Genomic DNA, 20,402 nt, shown 5'->3' on the forward strand with positions numbered 1-20,402 from the left:
TTCATTAATTGAAAAAATTAGATTGATTTTTTAAAAAAGAAAATCAAAGTGAATTTATGCAGAACCTTCCGATTTAATCTTTTCCCTCTGTCCTCTTCTTGCATTTCTTACAAGTCTCTACTCTTATTCCTTTCAACCATCAAATCCTAATGTCTTTCAGAATCTGACTAGCAACCATACAATGTGAAGTGCTGTTTTTTTTTTCTAATTCGCATTTCTGTAGTGAAAAAATTTTAAAAAGCCTATTATTTAATGTGAAAAATGAAAACATCACATCATAACATATTCGATCTTTCTCTCCACTATTATACTCCCATCTAAAATAAACTTGTCCTTTCTTCTGTCATTTTTTTTCTTTCTAATTCATATTATCATCAATTTATTTCTTGACACAGTCATTTCTGGCTCACACTTGTTCTCTAATCCTTTTATAGAAGGCCACAGAAGAGCTGATTCTAATCCTAATTGACTGGTTCCAAACCCTTTCACCTAGCATGAAGCCCGTGCCAATATTGTCAATCTCATGACCCTGTCTCCTGTAACAACAGCTAGATAGCTCAGGTGTGTCCAAAAGGGAATCCTGTCAGACTCACTTACATTTCACAAGGTACACAAATCACCTGAGTTCAGAAGTGGGCACAGGGCATCAAACAAAATCTGCCGTGATCAGCATCGAGTGGAAAGTAATGAGGGGAAATGGTAAAGAAGTTATTACAACAAACCAGCATGAAATTGAATCATTTTTCTTCATTAGAAGGTGTTACTATTATCCACTTTTAGCATGTTTGGGTTAAGTCGGCCTTAAGCGGTCAGACCAATGAAATCAGGAGCAAAGTGAACCAACCTCCTTCCACAGTGAGTATGGGTCTTTATAAAATAAATCCCAACAGCTTTTGTGTTTTAGATTTGCCAGCCAGCATTAACCTACCAGTTCTTTCCCCAAGTTATAGGCAATGAGATTTTCTAAGGGTTAATCCCAATGCCCAAAGATCAGCAAGACAAAGACATAAGCTTATAAGATAATAAAACAACAGAATAATAGCTCAAGAGCTGAAAGTGATCTCAAAGGATGCCTACTCCAGTCTTCTCATATTATTGGATGAGGAAACTGAGGTCTCATAAGGTTAAGTGACTTGCCCAGTATCACATGGAAAGTAAGCCATTCGAATCAGGATATTCAAATCGATTTGACAAGCATTTACTAAGTTTCTAATCTGGTTTTAGAAAGGCCTAGAGAGACTTACATGAACTGATGCTAAATGAAGTGAGTAGAGCCAAGAGAACATTGTACACAGCAACAAGATTATGTGATGATCAATTCTTATGGATTTGACTCTTTTCAACAACAGTGAAGTGATTGAGGAGAAAAATTTGGAACACAAGGTTTTGTAAAGGTGAATGTTGAAAACTTTGCATATATTTTGAAAATAAAAAGCTATTTTTTTAAAAGTTCCTCATCTGGGCCTGGCATTGTTGTAGATTGGGATAAAAAGATCCTTGTCCTGAGTTCAAATCTGGTCTCAGACACTTAACACTTCCTAGCTGTGTGACTCTGGGCAAGTCACTTAACCCCATTGCCTCAGCAAAAAAAAAAAAAAAAAGAAAAAAGAAAAGAAAAGATAGTCCTAGCCTCAAGTAATTTACATTCTATTAGATAATAAGTGAATTGTTCAACTTACTGAGAACCATCATGGGAAAGTAGGGCACTGGTTTTTGCAATAATGCCAATAATAATTATAGATAACATTTAAATAGTGCTTTAAGGTTTGTGAAGTGCTATAGGAATATTATCTCACTTTATCCTTACTCCAATCTTGGCAGGTAGGTGGTATTATTTTAAATACAAGGAAAGAGAGGCAGATGATCTGAGTCACACAGCTAGTCAATGTAAGGCTGGATTTGAACTCAGATCTCAGAACCAGCATTCTATCCACTGAGTCACATAGCTGCCCAATGATAATTTACATAACCCTTTACAAATCACTTTATAAATATTCTATGTCCAACAATCCTGGGAGATAGATGCTTTTATTTCCCCCCTTTTATGGACGAGATTAAGTAATTTGCTCAAAATTAAAGTTAGTAGCATTTGAAGGAAAATTCAAATCCACATTTTCCTGATTTCAAGTACAGATATCTGACTCTGAAATACCTTCAGAGTATTTTCGATAAAGCACCATATTGATAAGGGTAGGGACTAGACCTGAAATTTCATTGGCATAAGGAACTCCCAGATGAGGAACCTTCCTTTACCCATGGCTTAGGTAATAATATCATGTTTCTTTGCAACATCATCTTAGAGAGTTGCCTAGAGCACTAGAAATTAAATGACTTGCTTAGAGTAACATAGGTAGAATTAGAGGTAGGACCAGAATCCAGTCTTTCTGACTTGAGAACTTCATCCACTAAGCCATGTTGCCATAGCCATGAGCATGGCCATAGACCATGCAGTCTATTCTATAGGTATCTTGGGTATAAAGAGTGGGCATCATGAGAATATCAATGTTTGATGTCTATTTGGGTCTCTGTTATCAAAGAGACTTCTCCAAAATATATACATGATGTACAAAAGTATTAGAACACTAATATGTTGTGGCTCTTGGGAATCAAAAATAGTAGGGATGTCTCATTTGAACAAACTTGAAATTATGGCATATTAAAAGCCAGAAGTGAGAAGTGAGGAAGCTATATACTTTAGTTGTTACAGTGGTTAGAAGATACATACCCTATGTTAATAATTTCTGATTTCAAAAGTGAATAAAAAGGTTTGTTTCTGTGTTTGTGTTTCTCACTTTTAAAAATAACATCTATTTCATTTCATCAGAGGAGGGATTGAAAGGAGGGAATATGCACTTATTAGTCTCTTACTACTTTTGCTAAGCACTGTGCTAAGTGCTTTATAAATATTTTCTTTAAGACTAGAGACTTCTGAACCTGAGAAAACCTCAATTGACAAACTTTCCCTTGGGCAAAGGAGTTTTATTTCTGTATACCCTTTCTTAGAAAGCAGAATTGGTTACTATTCTATGCTATTTTAAGAATAAAGTCCTCATTCCACAGATTAAATCCCAAAGCCTTCTACCATTTGGTTCTGCTAATGAGGACATTTTAACTTTGTTATTTTTACTATACTATACTTATTGAGACTTAATATGCTTCTTCAGATTAGAATATCACTCTTTAAGTGAATTTATTATTCAAAAAGAACAAGAGATAGAGTAGTATTGCATATTAGGAGGTATTATATTTCTTGTGCTCATAAAGAACTATGGTATCTATTGAATGTTATATATAAGCATGCTGGATAACATTTGAGTGATGATCAAAGGAGGCAAAAATAGAATGGCTATTGCCACTATAGTATTGTATGGAATGGAAAGACTGAAGAGAAAATATATGGGATACTCATCTATTGGAGAATGACTACACAAATTATGCTGTGTGAAACTAATGGATTTCTATTGTGCCATAAGAAACAATGATGAGCACAACCTCAAAGAAATGTGGGAGGACCTGTGGGAATTAATGCCAAGAGGAACAAGCAGGATCAGGAAAAATATTTGTACAATAACCACATTTTTAAATGAACAATTTTGAAATATATAAAGACTCTTCAATATAATAACTAACCATAATTTTAGAGAACTAATGATAAAGAACATTACATACTAGTTGGTAAAGAGGTGATAGATTAATACACAAAATGAGACATAATTTTGGACATGGCCAATAAGTAAATTTGTTTGATGATGCTTATTTATTATATGGTATTTATTTTGTTTTGTTTTTACCAATGTGTAGAGGGAATGGGTGAGAGAAAAATAAACATAAATACTTTCTAATTAAAAATACCATTTTTTTCCAAAAGAGGAAATACTTTGGGAAACGAACCACAAGCTTGTTATGGAGACATAACATAATAGTAGTGGGGTCTTCAATTTTTTAGCTATCTTCTGGTTGCTTCCTCTCTGTCCCAAACTGATTAGGTAGCTTATAAATATTATATTTAATAATATTAATTAATAACAAATTTGCTTGGCATTTAAATAATTTTATCCTTTAAAAGGTGCAGAAGCCAATGAGGGAAACCAGTTCTAATCTTATTTTTATCAATAGAAGGGAATTTGTTGCTGGCAATAAAATGATGACAACCTTGAAATACATGGTTACCCCACTTTAAAATTTTAGGAAAGAGAAGAAAAAGAAAGTAAGATCTAATCTGATGTACACTCTAAAATTTAGGAGAGATCTTGAAATCTCTTTGATTTTTATAAAAAAAAATCTTGAAACTTAATTAAGAGAAAGGACAGATAGAACTCTATAGGCTAAAACAGTATAGAGGAAGTCACCTCAATAAGGATGAGTTGCTCTTATGAAGGAAATTCTATAGTCATAAAGAAAAATTAATGAATGAGGAAAGAAATGACCTAAGAGACCAATAAGGACACATTGGAAACTCGTAAGCCAACTTTGATTAAAAAAAAAATTAACATTCTTACATACAAGAAATAGAAGGAAGAAGAGGGCATGGTTCTATAAAACATGTCAAAAGTGCTTAAAATTTAAGCTGAGGCTGGCTAAGGACAACAAAACAATTTTATTGTTTAAGCAATATTGGCTAAAAAAGGAGGATCAGAGAAGGTTCAGGATCTCACTTCAAGGTAGATAGAATGAAATGATCTTATTCCTGGAAAGGGAAGAATAAAAAGAGGAGAAAGAAAGAGGAGGAGGAGGAGGAAGAAGAGGAGGAAGAGTCCCAATTCCAAATCCAGTGCTCTATCCGCTGAACCACCAAGCTGCCTCAAAGTCATATACTTGTGTTCAAGGAATAAACTTAAAAATTATAAAATGAGGTGACAGAAATTTTTATTTAAAGAAAAGACCTAGATTTTAGTGAACAATGAGTTCAATATAAGCTAACAGTGGTATATGACAACCTAAAGGAATGTAATGCAAATGAAAGAAGAAGGCAGGGTATATAGAAGATTTGGACATATGTATAGTGAGTAGGAAAGGAGCCAATAGATAAAGAAAGCCTTGAACCAAGTATTCCTAGTTCTGTAAGAATCTTTTTCTGATTTCTTCTTTTGCTAGTAGCTTCTCTATTCACCTCATACCAAAAATTAACTAACTTTATTTATTTATTTTTATTTACTTATCTCTGTATGTGATGTTTTCTTCCTAATGATATATAATTTCTTGAATGTAAGGACTATTTTGTCTTTGTATTTCCAGGACCTAGTATATTATGGAGCCTGACCTCATGAAGACTTGCTTTTAGATCTAATCTCAGACACTTCTTAGCTATGTGACTCTGGAAGTTATATAACTTCTGTTTGCCTCAGTATCCACATCTCTAAAATGTAGATAATTAGACCCTTCACAAGGATATTTTAAAGATCAAATATCACAGGGATATTTGAAGATGCTATTTATAAAAAGCATTTATCACAGTGCCTGGGATATAGTAGGCATTATATAAATGTTTACTACATTCTCCTCTGGCACACAGCTGGTCCTTGATAAATGCTTATTAAATTAAGTGGAATTGAAATGAAGTGAATGCCATACTCCTAAACAATGGTTGGGCTAGAACTTGATATATTATTATTCCTAAAGAAACTTAATGCCAGGGCAGCTAGATGGTGAAGTGGATAGAGTATTAGTTCTGAAGTCAGAAGGACCTGAGTTCAAATCCAGCATATGACCCTGGACAAGTCACTTAACCCCAACTGCCTTGAGAGAGGAAGAAAGAATAGAAAGAAAAAGAAATGCAATGCCTCAGATGTAACCTGTCCAAAATTAGACACAATATTCCAGAAAGAATCTGGACACAATTGGAAACATCAATGGGTTATGACCAGGATTGAATGCCCTTAGACAGAATGTTACAATGGCAAGAGCTCTGGATTTTAAATCAAGAATCTTGTTCGAATCTTGTCTCTGTCACAGCTTCTCTTAACCTCAGTTTCTTCATCTGTAAAGGGAGGAAGGTTAGGGCCAATAGCTAGGTCTAAATCCTATGAAACCTGGATTGATTTTAACCAGGACTAGTCATCTGGTCTGACCAGAACTATACAGAATACTATATGGAAGAAAAGATAACATTTTGCCAAAGGTGTAATTTCTTTATGGAACTCTGGTTTGGGGAGATAATTTTTAAAGTCATCAGACAAACCAATTCTTAGCTCCATTTATCTCTGAAAACAGGATAGTTTATGGAATGACTATATAGATTTCTAACTCCAACTCCCTGGGAAAGTCATTTCTAATGTAGAATGACTGGGTAGCTATTAGTTGCAAAGTGCTTTAGTTAATGGAAAGGATCATGATTAGTCAAGTCTGCTGGTTCAATTTCTTAGAGATCATTTCACTTCAAACAAGCAAAAAAAATTTTAAAGATGAATAAAAAACACTTCACTACTAGAAGTCAGATAAGGCAATAGCCTTGTCTTCTATAAAATTGGAAAATGCTAACCCTATTATATTTACAACAATTAATTTCTTATTTCATTTATGCAAATTATGCAATAGAATCTTAATTTTTGTGTTTAAGATAAGATTAAAATAGGCCACAGTGGTTAAAATGGATTGGTCCTTTATATCATGTCTATGAAGAGATCAGAATCAACAAACATGCATAATTGTTGGTGGAATTATGAATTGATCCACCCATTTTGGAGAACAATGTGGGACTGTATCCAGAGTGCTATGAAACTGTGCATACCCTTTGATTCAGCAGTGTCACTATTGTTGTAGTCCCAAAGAGATCATAAAAGAGGGGAAAAGATTCATGTGGACAAAAATGTATGTTTGTAGCATTTTTGAAGTGGCAAGGAATTGGAAATTGATTTGATACCTATCAGTTGGAGAATGGCTAAATACATCATGGTATATGGATGTGATGGAATATTATGGTTCTATAACAAATAATGAATAGACTGTTTTCAGAAAGCCTGGAAAAACTTACATGAACTGATGCTGAGTGAAGTGAGCAGAACCAAGAGAACATTGTACACGATAGCAGCAAGATTATGTGATGATCAGATATGATAGACCTAGCTCTTCACAGCAATGTGGCAATTCAATGCAATTCTAATAGATTTGGCATGGAAAATGTCATCCATATCCAAAGAGAGAACTATGGAGACTGAATATGGATTGAAGAAGAGTATTTTCATCTTTTATGTTTGTTTGCTTTTTTTTTTTTCATGTTTTTTTTTCCCCTTTGGGTCTGATTTTTCTTGAACAATATGATAAACATGGAAATATGTTTATGTATATGTAAAACTTGTATCAGATTGTTTGTTGTCTTGGGAAGTAAGGAGATAAGGAAGGGAGGGAGAAAAAAAATCTTGGAATACAAAACCTTACAAAAATAAATGATGATGACTTTTATGGAAATGTTTTGTGTAATTTCACATGTGGTTTCTTAATGGGAGTTGAGGCTTGGGATAAGGGAGAAAATCTGGAACTCATAAGGTTTAAAAACAAATGTAAAAAAGAATTTCTTTCAAATGTAACTGGGGAAATTATCAAATTAATACACTTAATTAAAAGTGAATGTTGAAAACTATCTTTATATGTATTTGGAAAAATACTATTAAGAAAGAAAAAGAAAAGAAAAGAAGCTTTGCAAATTGGACCCCAGTGGAATGACATTGGCAAGACAAGAAAAGTAACATTATCTATAGAATCTGCTTCTGGCTTCAGTCACAAGCAACTGATGTGGAAAAGCATGATCTTAAGTTGAGTATCACTCCCTTCAGAGTGTCTTTTCTTTGAATCCTTGGTGATGCTATTGTTTTCAGTTATAAAGTAATTATGTATCCAGGAAATTAACTTTTTTTTTCCCCTCAGTTGAGCTTTATTGAATTAATGTTATTACCACTGTCATCATCACCATTATTTAAATGAAGAAACCTAAATGGTTGTATCTGTTTGACAGGAAAAAATCTAATGCTGATGTTCATTGGGTAAAACTGACCTATCATTCATATTCAATGGCTCCTGGTTTTCCCTACAGAGAAGATCACAGGTTTACTATCCAGATCCAAGGCACTCACTCATTGCTGTGTTGTTTCTGTATGCACAGAACTAGAGAAGTGGTATCAGATCCAAATAGAAACAAAGTCTGGTTGTTGTGTATTGATTTAGAAAATTACAAATTAACATTATCTATGTTGCATTATACTTACTTTGTTCCATTACTTTGTTCTACCGTGTTTCCCCGATAATAAGACACTGTCTTATTATTTTTTTGGGACTAAAAAACACCAGAGGGCTTATTTTCAGGGGAGGGCTTATTTTATCCTCCATCATGCCCCTTTTATCCTCCATCATGCCCATTTTAGCCTCCATCATGCCCCTTTTAGCCTCCATCATGCCCCCTGAGTGCTTATTTTATTCTCCATCGCTTACTGAACTTACCGAGTTTTTAGATGGTCCTGTCTCAGTTCTACTCCGCGGCGCTGCTCTCAGTAGCGCCAGCAAGCAAATCACCAGGGAAGAAGAGGATGACGCGCTCACTGCTGCAGCTCTGATTGGATGCAGCTCGGAGCGCGACGTGCGTTTCACCCGGGAGGGGAGGGCGGCGCTGCTTACTGAAGGTACCGCTACGCAGCATATAGCGCAGGGGATCACCATGATGACCGTTTTCATAGTAAGTTCGATAGGGCTTATTTTCGGGGGAGGGCTTATTTTAGCGGAATATTAAAGAGTATGTGGGTGTCTTATTTTCAGGATAGGTCTTATTATCGGGGAAACACGGTATTTACATTATACTTTGTTTCATTTACATTTATTTACTTTGTTCCATTTACATTTTAATCAGTTTGACTCATTCTGACTAGACCAAGAGGACTTGAGGAGAACAGTAACCTTAGGGAGTAATTTGATTGTAAATGAGACTTTGGAGAAAAAGGATAATTTTATCTCCTTACTTCCTCCATGGTATTATAAATAATTCATTAGAATTTTAGGGACCTTTGTTAAGTTTAGCATACTTGGAACCGTTCTGACCTCTCTGGAGCTATTAATATTGACATGTCATCTCTAAGACTACCTTCTTCCAAAGGACTTCCCTGATCTCTAGGAATTGGACAGATCCAGACCAAATGTAATGCTTACAGTAAATATAAAGGAGTCTTATAAGAGAGTAACAATATAAGAGAGAGTCTTATTGGCCCATTTCTGCATCTGCATCAGCACTTGTTAATTCAGTAGGGATGAGAGCAGAAAAGGGGAAGAGAAATGACATTCCCTTTGAAAGGGATCCCTTTATTAGTTTTGAGAAAATACAAACCATACTTTACTGCCCTTTCTGCCTTTCCCTTTCATCTTCATCTCCTATTTTCTGCCTCATAATTTCTTCTACTTTTCTTCCATCGTGTAATAGTCAAGATAGGTTGTGGGGAAGGGAAGGGTGGAAGAAAGAAGGAGGGAATGGCAACCATCGGCACACACGAATTTAACATAATACATGGAGAATGGAGATCTGGCTGAGGGGCATTCCTGTGACATAATGGGAAATCAAAGAAAGTTTTCACAAGTACTCACCTAGCAGCCCAGGGTTGGGAAATCTCCAGGAATCATTGTATGTTGAATACTGTGGGTGGCTATAAGGACTTCCAGAAAACTCACTCCCTATATTTAATGAGGAAAGGAAAGAATTTGGGGTTTGGGGAGAGGAGAGGAAGGAAAAACAGAAAAGAGAAAGAGGAGGAAACAATTAATTTTTAAAAAGCCACACAGTTAAGCTTTGGAATAAAATCAACATAGTCAAATAAATTCTAAATTCCAATTTGAGTTGAAGTCATATTTGGTCAATAACATGAACTAAGAATTAAAATTACTTTAATAAATTAAATTATTCCACTCAGATCCAGCTCTGGTGCTTCTCTGTGGCTTGGAGGTGACCCGGAGTAACCTTGAAGGCTACATCATCAGAAAGCAGGATCTTACCAACCCAGAAAGTATTAGAGTGTGGGTCCAGACTTTGGATCTGTTACCTGAGTATCAGCCTGCTAAGCGAGGAAAGCCTCCTTACCAGAAACACTATTATTAAGAGATGACGGTTGTTGAGTCACAGAAAATCATCTATTGAAGCTAGGAGTTCAGTTAGAGCTGGAAACAGCTGTAGAAGTAAGCTAATCCAACCTCTTCCCTTTGCAAAGAAGCTGAGGCTCAGTATTAATTATGATAATATTGGCATTTATATATCATTTTAAGGATTTCAAAGTGCCTTTTATATGTTATCTCATTTGATCAGTATGACCCTTGTTAGTATTAACTCCACTTTAGAAATAGAAACTCTGATGCTGAGAAAGAATGAATGATTTCTCAGGATCACAAAGGAAGATCCCTTCCAGTTCTAAAGCTATTATCTATCATCTGATGTTCCAAGTCAGCTAAAGTAAATGTTTTAGACAGAATTCAAAGTTAGATTTTCCTGATTCCAAGCCCCAAATTATCCACTATACTACCACATTGCCCCTACTATATTAAAAATAGTAAATAATTTCAAATCCTGCCTCAGTTTCCTCATCTGTAAAATGAGCTGGAGAAGAAAATGGCAAACTACTCTAGCATCTTTGCCAAGAAAACTCTAAATGGGATCAAACCTGACTGAAATAACTGAACAACAACAATAACAGTGAAATCTAAAATTAAGAGATCCTCTCAGATGGGTGTTTACAGAAGCATTATTCTAACAAGTTTGTGGAGAGACCTATAAACTTTTAGTTTTTAGGGAATTGGAATTTTGAGCTTTTGTCATTCTATCAGTTTCTCACAGAAATAGAATAATGGGAGTAACCTTTCTGAATTGCTTCAGTGTGAAGCAAATCCTTCTGATTTTTCTTAAAGTAGGAATTATTGCTCAACTTTAGCCTAGAATCTTTCTTAATCCTCAGTAAGAATGGGATAGTTGAGAATTGTGTATCTTCTTTACACTTGTGTGATTATACCAAGTATCACAGTTAATTTTCAAATTTTAAAAAAAGTTCTGTGCATTGTATTTTAAAAAATGAACTTTTGATCATGAGGATTATGTTGAAATATTTAATGGTGGTTACTGAAGAGTCAAAATAATAACAATAACTAGCATTTATATAGTGCCCACTGTTTGTCAGGCACTGCACTAAGCACTTTACAATTATTATCCCATCTGTTTCTCACAACAATCCTTTGAAATAGGAGCTATTACGATCTTCAATTTACAGGTGAAGCAAATGTAGGTTAGGTATTTTCCTCAAGATTACACATATTCTAAGTGTCTGAGTGGAGATTTGAACTCAGATCTTCTTGACTCCAGACCTCGTGCTTTATCTACTGTTCCACCATTTTCCAGTGTAACATGCTATACTAGTTATAGTCCTGATATTAAATGGTTTTGTGTAACTGTTTGATACTATGTGATATTGAAACTAGTGATTTTGTTTGTTATAAAGGAGAGTATTATGGTTTGATGGTTATTATGCAATGATGATGTATAAAAATGCAAATGATTTATTAAGACATGAAATTCACTAAAAATGAAATAGAATAAAAAGGTCAGGAACAAAATAATTGAAAATGAGTGGAAACAATTGAAAAAGGGTAAGGAAGAGGGGAACAGATTATAAAAAGTATGCCAGCCAGAGGATGGCAGAAGCAAAAAGAAAAGAAGGGAGGAAGGAAAAGAAATGAAGTGGAGATAAAGTCCATGCTCAACTATAGATAAGGCAAACAAGAATGGGACTTTATAGAGAATGGTAATTAAAAGAAATAAAGTGCTGGAATCCTCTCTAATGACTTGAATAAAACAACAATATCTGTAAAAACTAACCATTACAGTGGAAACCAACTTGCCCAGGCAGAGATTAAGCTATGCCTGCCATACAAAGACCTTGGGAAATAACAGAGAGCCTTGTCAACAAATGAATGAATCAAGGGGTCACATCTGCAGCAAGGCTTTCAGCTTTCCTCTGTGCCTGAAAAAGATGGGTTCCCATGAGTTTAGAATGAGATGAAGAAGGAATAAGAAAATATCTGCAATGAAAAATCTCTATTGAGTGATTGGTGCAGCCATGTAAGATGGAATGTAAAAAATTATGTCAAAGGACATTGCTTTCCAGGAAAGAATTTAGAGTGAAATGACAATAACTGATCTGGGGATATGAGAATAAATCTGAATGTAATATGTAGAGGACTCTAGCTTCAGTTACGATTTATAGTTGAAATCAAAAGATGATTTTTGTTAAAGCAAAGGTCTAACTAACTACTCCTCTACTCAATAAACTCCAATGGCTCCCTATTACTTTCAAAGATCAAATATAAATATCTTTTTTTGTATTTAAATCCCTTCATAGTATGTTCATAAACCATCTGAACATTGCTTCCCTCACTTACACTGTGATTCAGCGTAAAGCTTTTTTACTCTTCTTCATACATGATATTCCATTTCCTATTTTTGTCCCTTTGCTGTCTTTATTCCTCTATAATGAGCCAAAGAGTTTCTGCTGGCATGAGCTTATTCTTCCTATAATCCATCTGTTTTTAATTTTGTATTTCTTTAACTGTGATCACCCTAAGATCTCAGATTCTAGGATCCTTATTGTCCTTTCAAATACATCACCACCAATGAGTAATTCAGAATCTCTTGTGAACCTCAAACACTTTTTGAATAGCTTGTCTATTAAAGTGAGTCAACTTTGGACCAACTAATTTGAAGCAAGGGTAAGATTATGATTCAACAGATAGGCAATAGGTGAATGAGATCCTTTCTTTTTCTACCCCTAAGCTTCTCTAAACTGAGCTCCATGGCTGTAAACAAACAAACAAACAAATAAATAAATCAGTGAGTAACACCAAGAAAGGGGATCCCAGTTCAACTTTATTCTGAAATAAGCATTTTCCTTGCTGAAAAATAGCTTAAGTCCTTATGATTCTAGGACTGTTACCTAGAACTCTAAACTTATAGAGAACTGTGAAGGACTGTAAATTATCTTATATGTTACAATTACCATAAGGCAAGTGAAGTGTTAGTAACAGCCAGATAACTTTATTTTTTTTGATTTCCTGAAAACCTCTAGGTTAGATCTGGCATAATTTCCTAAATTCAGATGCTAATGTCAATGGAAGCCACAGAAGATGTAATCCACTCAGTTAGAATCAAGCAACATGCCTTTCATAACCTTCTTGATGTCATGGTTCTCTTTGATAATGAAGGACAAACAACAACAACAATGAAGGAGGAGGAGGAGGAGGAGGAAAAAAGGAGAAGAAGAAGAAGAAGAAGAAGAAGAAGAAGAAGAAGAAGAAGAAGAAGAAGAAGAAGAAGAAGAAGAAGAAGCAGAAGAAGAAGGAGCAGAAGGAGAAAAAAAGAAGAAGAGAAGAAGGAGGAGGAGGAGGAGGAGAAGAAAGTCTCTCTTTCTTGAGATAATTATGTATTGGACAGCCCATATGACCCTTTAGTGAGCCTAAAGAACTAGCTTCTCTCTCCTCCCTTTTCCCGCCTCCCCTCCTCTCCCCCCCCCCCCCACATCCTATTAGCTCTGCTTTTTTTTTTTTTTTTTTTTTTTTTTGGAAATGGTTCCAATAACTTGGTATCCAATAAATTATCCTGAACTCTAACAATCAGGAAAATCATCAAGAAGGGAGAATTGGTTGAACATTAGATTGTGAACTTCTTAAGGGAAGAGATTCTCTTCCTAATACTTAGATGTAATAGTAGTGGTAGTGATAGTAGTAGTAGTAGTAGTAGTAGATGCTTAATAAATGCTTATTGGCTGATTAGAAATATTTCCATCCTTCATTTAATAATTGTGAAACACCTGCTAAATACTCATAGCATTCTTCTAGTTTCTAGAGGAAATAAACAGTCTATTAGATAGACTGGAGCTTGTAATTATAGTAGGGGATAAAACATCAACCTAAATAACTATACTTTTTTTTTTTTTTTTCTGAAGCAATTGGGATTAAGTGACTTGCCCAGGGTCACATAGCTAGGAAATATTACGTGCCTGAGACCACATTTGAACACAGGTCTTCCTGACTTCAGAGCTGGTGCTCTACACTGTGCCACCTAGCTGCCTCAATCTAAATAACTATAAAATATAATGTATGAGTCATTGATTAAGAGATGGAATGGATCTTAGAGCTAATATAGAACAACTCTCTCTTATTTAAAAATGAGGAAACTGAGACCTAAAGAGTTCTAATGACTTGCCCAAAATCATAAGAAAGTGAGACCTCTTTTTCCAGTTCCAACCCAAGGTAACCATTTCAAAATTAAACTAATCAGAACCCCTCTCTTCTGCTGTCTAAAGAAGGAAAATAACCCTCAGAAGTTCCTGTTGATTAGTGTTGTCTTGAACTTTTCAGAAGGATCAAGAGAAAATGACGCAAGGTACCATTTCTGCAGATTCTTAGAGACATTTAAATTGCAGAGCCTATCTACATGCCATTGCTAATGTGCTCTTTTTTATTTCTTTCCAGTGTTCACTCTGAAGAGTCCCTCCCTATAAGGAAACTTGCAAATAAGAGAAAATGGAGAATATGAAGAAAGAAAGGAAGGAAGAAAGAAAAAGAGACAGACAGACAGAAGAGAGATAGCCAAGGAGGTAGATATGTATATACATAGCTAGATAAACATACAGGAAGTAGGTGGATACAAAGATAGATAGACAGAGATACATAATACATGATATTGTATTCAGAGAAGAATAAGGAAGTAAGTAGATACAAAGATAGACAGATGAAAGGTATGTAGAGAAATAGATAATGAGGTAGATATATAAATCCATAGCTGGATAGATTTATAGACAATGATAAGAAGATAAGTAGATACATGTACAAAGATACATAAAAACATAAGTGACATAAATATATTGATAGATGGATGAGAGATATATACACAGGGGGGAGAGAAGAAAAGAGAGAGAAACAGAGGCAGAGACAGAGAGACAAAGGGAGAGGGGGGAGGGAGGGAAGGAGAAAGGGAGAGAATCTTCTCTGAGAAACCCAGTTTGAGGATGTTGGTCTCTGTTCATCCCCTTTGCAACTCAGAATGACTGTGCATTATCCACAGCTTTGTAGTGCACAGTAATCAGTAAAAGATGCTAGTTTTAAAAACAATAAGCAGCACTCCAATGAATAGCAATGAACAGACATTTCATTTCCCAATTCTTTTCTCTCTTTGGCCAGCCCCACTTACTACTAGTCCCCGCTCACCCCCCTCCATGCAGCAACCACACGCACACACACACTCACATCTAGAGGCCTCTCTGGGGGACGCTCTAGTGCCTGACAGGCTGAGGCTTCCAATTCTCTGTTTTTTATGCCTCAGTGGTCAGGGTGTCAGGTTTCTGCAGTACAGACCAGCCAAGAGCTCGAGGAGTCACTGAACACCATCAGTTCAGTGACAGTACCACTCACTTCATCCCACATACTCTGCATATCCATCAGCCATGTGAGCATGGGAGCACCAGAAACAGAGACAGTGAGAAAGACAAAGAGAGAGCGACACAGAGAGATGACGGAGACAATGACAAAGAAGATGGGGATAAAAAGTCACCAGTTCTGTTACTGCCGTCACAGGCCTTGGTCCAACAAATGCTACAGGAGTACAATGAAACTCTGAGATGAACAAACCCTGCATGAGTTCCTTGAGATTTCACCAAATAGACCAGAGTCCATCAGACGTACTTCTTGGCAGCACTATTTAATGATCTGTAGCTAAGAATAAAATACTACATTTAAACTATTCAGGGATGGAGACATGGAGGTAGAGAAGTAGAGCCAGAAAAGGTGTAGCTCTGTTTAGGGCATATTATTAGACTTCTCATTATTTCACATTAAAGACACTTTTCATTATGATTACCTCTTGGTAAAGAAGTTGAATCACTCACCAACTCAGCTTTGAACAAACCTCATTTCTGAAAGTAAATCCTTAGGAGGGACACAGTCACACTGTGGCAATAGGGTACTAATGTCCTCAAATACCTTGGTCACTTAATGGATGACTAGATTTCCAAAATAGTCCTTTTCTGTTCATATAAATTAGATCAAATGTCAGGTAACAGAATGTAGCCAAGTATTTTCTTGGGGTCCATTACTTTGAGCAGGCAATTATATTATTTCAGACACTTCCCCTCTGTAAGAAAACCAGAAACTGGTTTCTCTGTAAGAAACCAGTCATCCACATGAAAAGTAAGAAAACTTAGTCACCCAAATTTTCCCAAACATCTGGATTTGGCACATAAAGCAGATAAAATGAAAGAATATAAATACCTGGATGTTTAACTATGTATCTGAAAGTAAAAAAAAAAAATCTGAAAAAAGTCTATAATTCATTCTTGGGCAAACAAGAATACTTGGAAGACTTAATTATGGTATATGGCAGAGCTTTTCCAAGAAGTTTCACTACAAGGACACTTGTACAATTCTAAATTGTTTTTCCAGTACTCTGAGGATGAATGTCACTGGAATTGAGGGAGAAGAGAGAAGAAAGACATGTAAAATAAGAAAATGAATCCCCTGAAAGCTGATTAGCATGGAGGTGGATAAATATTAATATAGTGAGGAGGTTAGGATTTTGATAAAAATATGCTTGATCATACTCTTAAAAGAAGAGAGAAAAATTAACCAATCAGCAAATATTCACTGAGTACTTCATATATGCAACTTTCCAGGTTAAAAGATTTAAAGTAACTAGAAGGTGTATAGTCCTTTAGGCATGTCCATCTCAAATAGAAACAGATGCCTATAGTCCACAAATTTACTTAGAAAGCCACAAATTAATATTATCTATGTTGTATTTTTATTTATTTTTAAAAACATTTCCCAATTGCATTTTAATCTAGTTTGAATCACAGTGAGTTTTAAGGGTGCTATTTTGAGTTTGCTAACTTCTGGACAAAGTAAGATAATGGATAAAATAACAAAAAATACTAGAAAATGGAGAATAAATTACAAATGAGATGATACAGAGAAAAAATACTTAATATAGTGGCTGGCTCATAGTAGACACCTAATAAATGCTTATTGATTGAATTATTAATTATTCATGTCATTTCCTATAAGAGCCCTTTCCTGATTTCCCTAGTTGGTAGTATTCTCCCAAGCCAAAATCACTTTGTCTTCTATGTGTGTTATACTTACTTATCTGTCTACATATTCACTTCTGTAGAACATTAGCTTCTGGAGGACAGGGAATTTTTGTGACTATCTTCCCAATACTTAGCACAAGTTGTATATAGTAGGTGCTTAACAATGGAATGAACATGGCTATAAAGGTAGAAATGAATATAATGTATTTATGTAATACTGAATAGGTCATCTTGCCTAGGACAGAGAGTTCATATTTGGAAGGTGTGAGAAGGTAGAAGGCAGATAATGGAAGCCTTGAATGACAGATTAAGGAACCTGAATTTTATTCTGTAAGGAGTCATTGAAGGTTTATGAGCAAAAAAAGGAGAAGACCTGATGATAACTAGCCACATAGATAGGTAGATAGATAGATAGATAGATAGATAGATAGATAGATAGATAGATAGATATACACATATGTATACACACAAAAAACATTTATTATATGCCAGATACTGTGTTAAGCAGTGGGGATACAAACTCACATAAGAACCACAGTCCTTGCTCTACAAAAGTTTACATTCTAATGGTGGAAGATAATGCATAAAGAGGAGCTAGAAGGGATAAGAGAAGGGAGTGATATGAGAGTTTAAAGATTATTATGGGGAAAGGGAGGGAGAGAAAAAGAGGAGAGAGAAGAGAGAAGAAAGAAATGAAGCAAGGAAAGAAATGAAAGAAGGAAAGGGAAGAAAGGGGGAAAAGAAAAGAATAATGATTAAGAGAAAAAGAAGAAGAGGAAAGAGAGAGAGAGAGAGAGAGAGAGAGAGAGAGAGAGAGAGAGAGAGAGAGAGAGAGAGAGAGAGAGAGAGAGAGACTGAGAGAACAGAGAAGGGAAAAAGAGGCAGAACTCATTGCGCAGTTCAAGAGGACTACATGGGTAACTGTGAGATGTTCTAGATAGATAGATGGAGGGCATACATACATATACACATACATATACATGTATACATACATGTGGAGAGAGAGACAGACTAGATAATATTTATCACACACACACACTTTTCTATTTTGGACTCCTTTGGCAATCTGGTAAAAACTATGGGTCCCTTCTCAGAATGTTGTTAAATATATAAAATAATATTATAAAAGGAACCAATTATATTGAAATGTAATTATCAAAATATTTTTTAAAAAGAAGTTCATTGACCCCAGGGTAAGAACCACTGATCTAGAATAAGAAAGTTGAAAGGCCATCTAGCCCAAGTCACTTGTTTTACAGATGACAAAACTGAGATATGGTAGTAAATTGACTCGCCTGGATCATACAGGTAGAAAATCTGTGATATCCTCCCACTTCAGGCCTCTCATTTCAACCCATTCCTCCTTATTCCTTCCTACTACCCCCTGCCCTTCCAAAAAGAACAGGTGCTTTTATCACCTTTTGGTGGAGGAACTCACTGTAACTTTCTTAAATTAAGAATCACGTGACTTTCTATTTGCTTTCTATCGTTTTCTTTTGTGGAAGTAATCATATGGGCCATAAATTTCTTCAGCAAATTCCAATAACAATTATTATCCAGGGAGTTAAGATATGCTTGACTGCATGGAGAACAGGACTAAATACTGCACTTAGCAACCAAAATGTACACAGCAGCTTGCAGATTACATATTGCCATTTTGAAATAGCTGCACATATCTCAAAAAAATCTATTTTAAAGGGAACTGTCGACCATGCCAAGATGGCATAAAAGTTTAAAGTGTTCGATGAATAGCGGAAAGACCATTAGCTAAAAAAAATAAACTTACACAAAAGAATAAATACACAAAAAAGACTCAGGCCATCATTTTCATCACAGCTGGTAATCTACAATATTGGTGGTTTAATTAGATCAGCTGGGTTTCAGGTAACATGCAGGATGGCATTGCACACTAATAAATGTAAATAAGAGAAAATATATAATTACTGAGCAATAATGTGAGAAAACAAGCTATATTTATTCAATAGAACTCATTTTCCTCCTTGCAACAAGATGCCAATGTACAGTAATAAGGATCAGTCTATTGAAAAGAATGTGATCTTTCTTCATACTTTGAATGAGACCCATTTATTATTTTAGAACTGAGAGGAAAGTTCTTATGTCCTTTACCAGTAAAAGGACAAGTTACCAAGGAAAATTCCATTCATTTTCTTTTTTTCCTTTTCTTTCTATTCCTATATTTACAGGTATAAGATCTTACCCTTTCCTGGATAATTGAAAGAATCTCTCTTTTACCAAATTGGACTGTCCATTCATTATTAAGAATCCACTGTGATTTAGCAACTGATAAAATAGACTGTGTTCATAACCATTCGACTTCACTATGTCTCAGTTGCCCCATATGTAAAATGAGGGGATTTATCTAGGTGATTTCTAAGGTCCCATCCACATCTTAAACAATAACCATCTATATCCCCTGGTTGTTATTGGTGAGCTTTTTGTCTTGTCTTATCTTAGAAAGGACTATGTTTCAACTAACTGAAGCTTCCTCTAGCCTCCTTCCCATGCCCATTTGCTGGTATCCCTTTCTCCTTCCCAGAACCCTTTATATGTCATCTTCCCCCTTAGAGTGCAAGTTCCTTGAAGGCAGAGACTGTTGGCTTGTTGTCACAGTGCCAGGCACATATAAGTTCTTAATAAATCCTCTCCTCTCCTCTCCTCTCCTCTCCTCTCCTCTCCTCTCCTCTCCTCTCTTCTCCTCTCCTCTTCTCTCCTCTCCTCTCCTCTTCTCTCTTCTCCTCTCCTTTCCTCTCCTCTCCTCTCCTCTCCTCTCCTCTCCTCTCCTCTCCTCTACCTCTCTTCTCCTCTTCTCTCTTCTCCTCTCCTCTCCTTTCCTCTCCTCTCCTCTCCTCTCCTCTACCTCTCCTCTCCTCTTCTCTCTTCTCTCCTCTCCTTTCCTCTCCTCTCCTCTCCTTTCCTCTCCTCTCCTCTCCTTTCCTCTCCTCTCCTCTCCTTTACCTCTCCTCTCCTCTTCTCTCTTCTCCTCTCCTCTCCTTTCCTCTCCTCTCCTCTCCTTTGTGCTCCTTTCCTTTCTTTTGCTCTCTTTTTTTCTCTCCTTTCTTCTTCTCGCTTTTTCTCTCTTCTCCCTTCCATTCCAACACTATGTTAAATACTGGGGAAATAAAGCAAAGAACAAAATCCCTCTCCAATTCAGAGTAATGATGAGAAGCCTCCCGGCCAATTACCAAGACCTCTCCTGCAGATCTGTGTATGAACAAGCAGTGAAAAGCCAGGCACCTGCTTTTATAAATGGACTAGCTCGTTTGCTTTGGTGAGGGTCCTCTCGTTTTAATT

The 20,402-nt window shown here is 35.8% G+C and overlaps 1 protein-coding gene across 3 annotated transcripts in view; it reads right to left on the reverse strand.

The window, feature by feature from the left end:
- The window catches only part of PAX5 (paired box 5), a 333,546-nt gene that overhangs the window by 15,714 nt on the left and 297,430 nt on the right, over positions 1-20,402 (reverse strand). For all 3 annotated transcript variants that reach the window (XM_074281761.1, XM_074281759.1, XM_074281760.1), the window contains exon 9: positions 9,559-9,645. In XM_074281761.1, the coding sequence (XP_074137862.1) occupies positions 9,559-9,645 (87 nt within the window). The remainder of the gene's footprint in view (positions 1-9,558; positions 9,646-20,402) is intronic.

Source organism: Sminthopsis crassicaudata, chromosome 1, assembly GCF_048593235.1.
Source record: "Sminthopsis crassicaudata isolate SCR6 chromosome 1, ASM4859323v1, whole genome shotgun sequence".
Classification (NCBI taxonomy): Eukaryota; Metazoa; Chordata; class Mammalia; order Dasyuromorphia; family Dasyuridae; genus Sminthopsis; species Sminthopsis crassicaudata.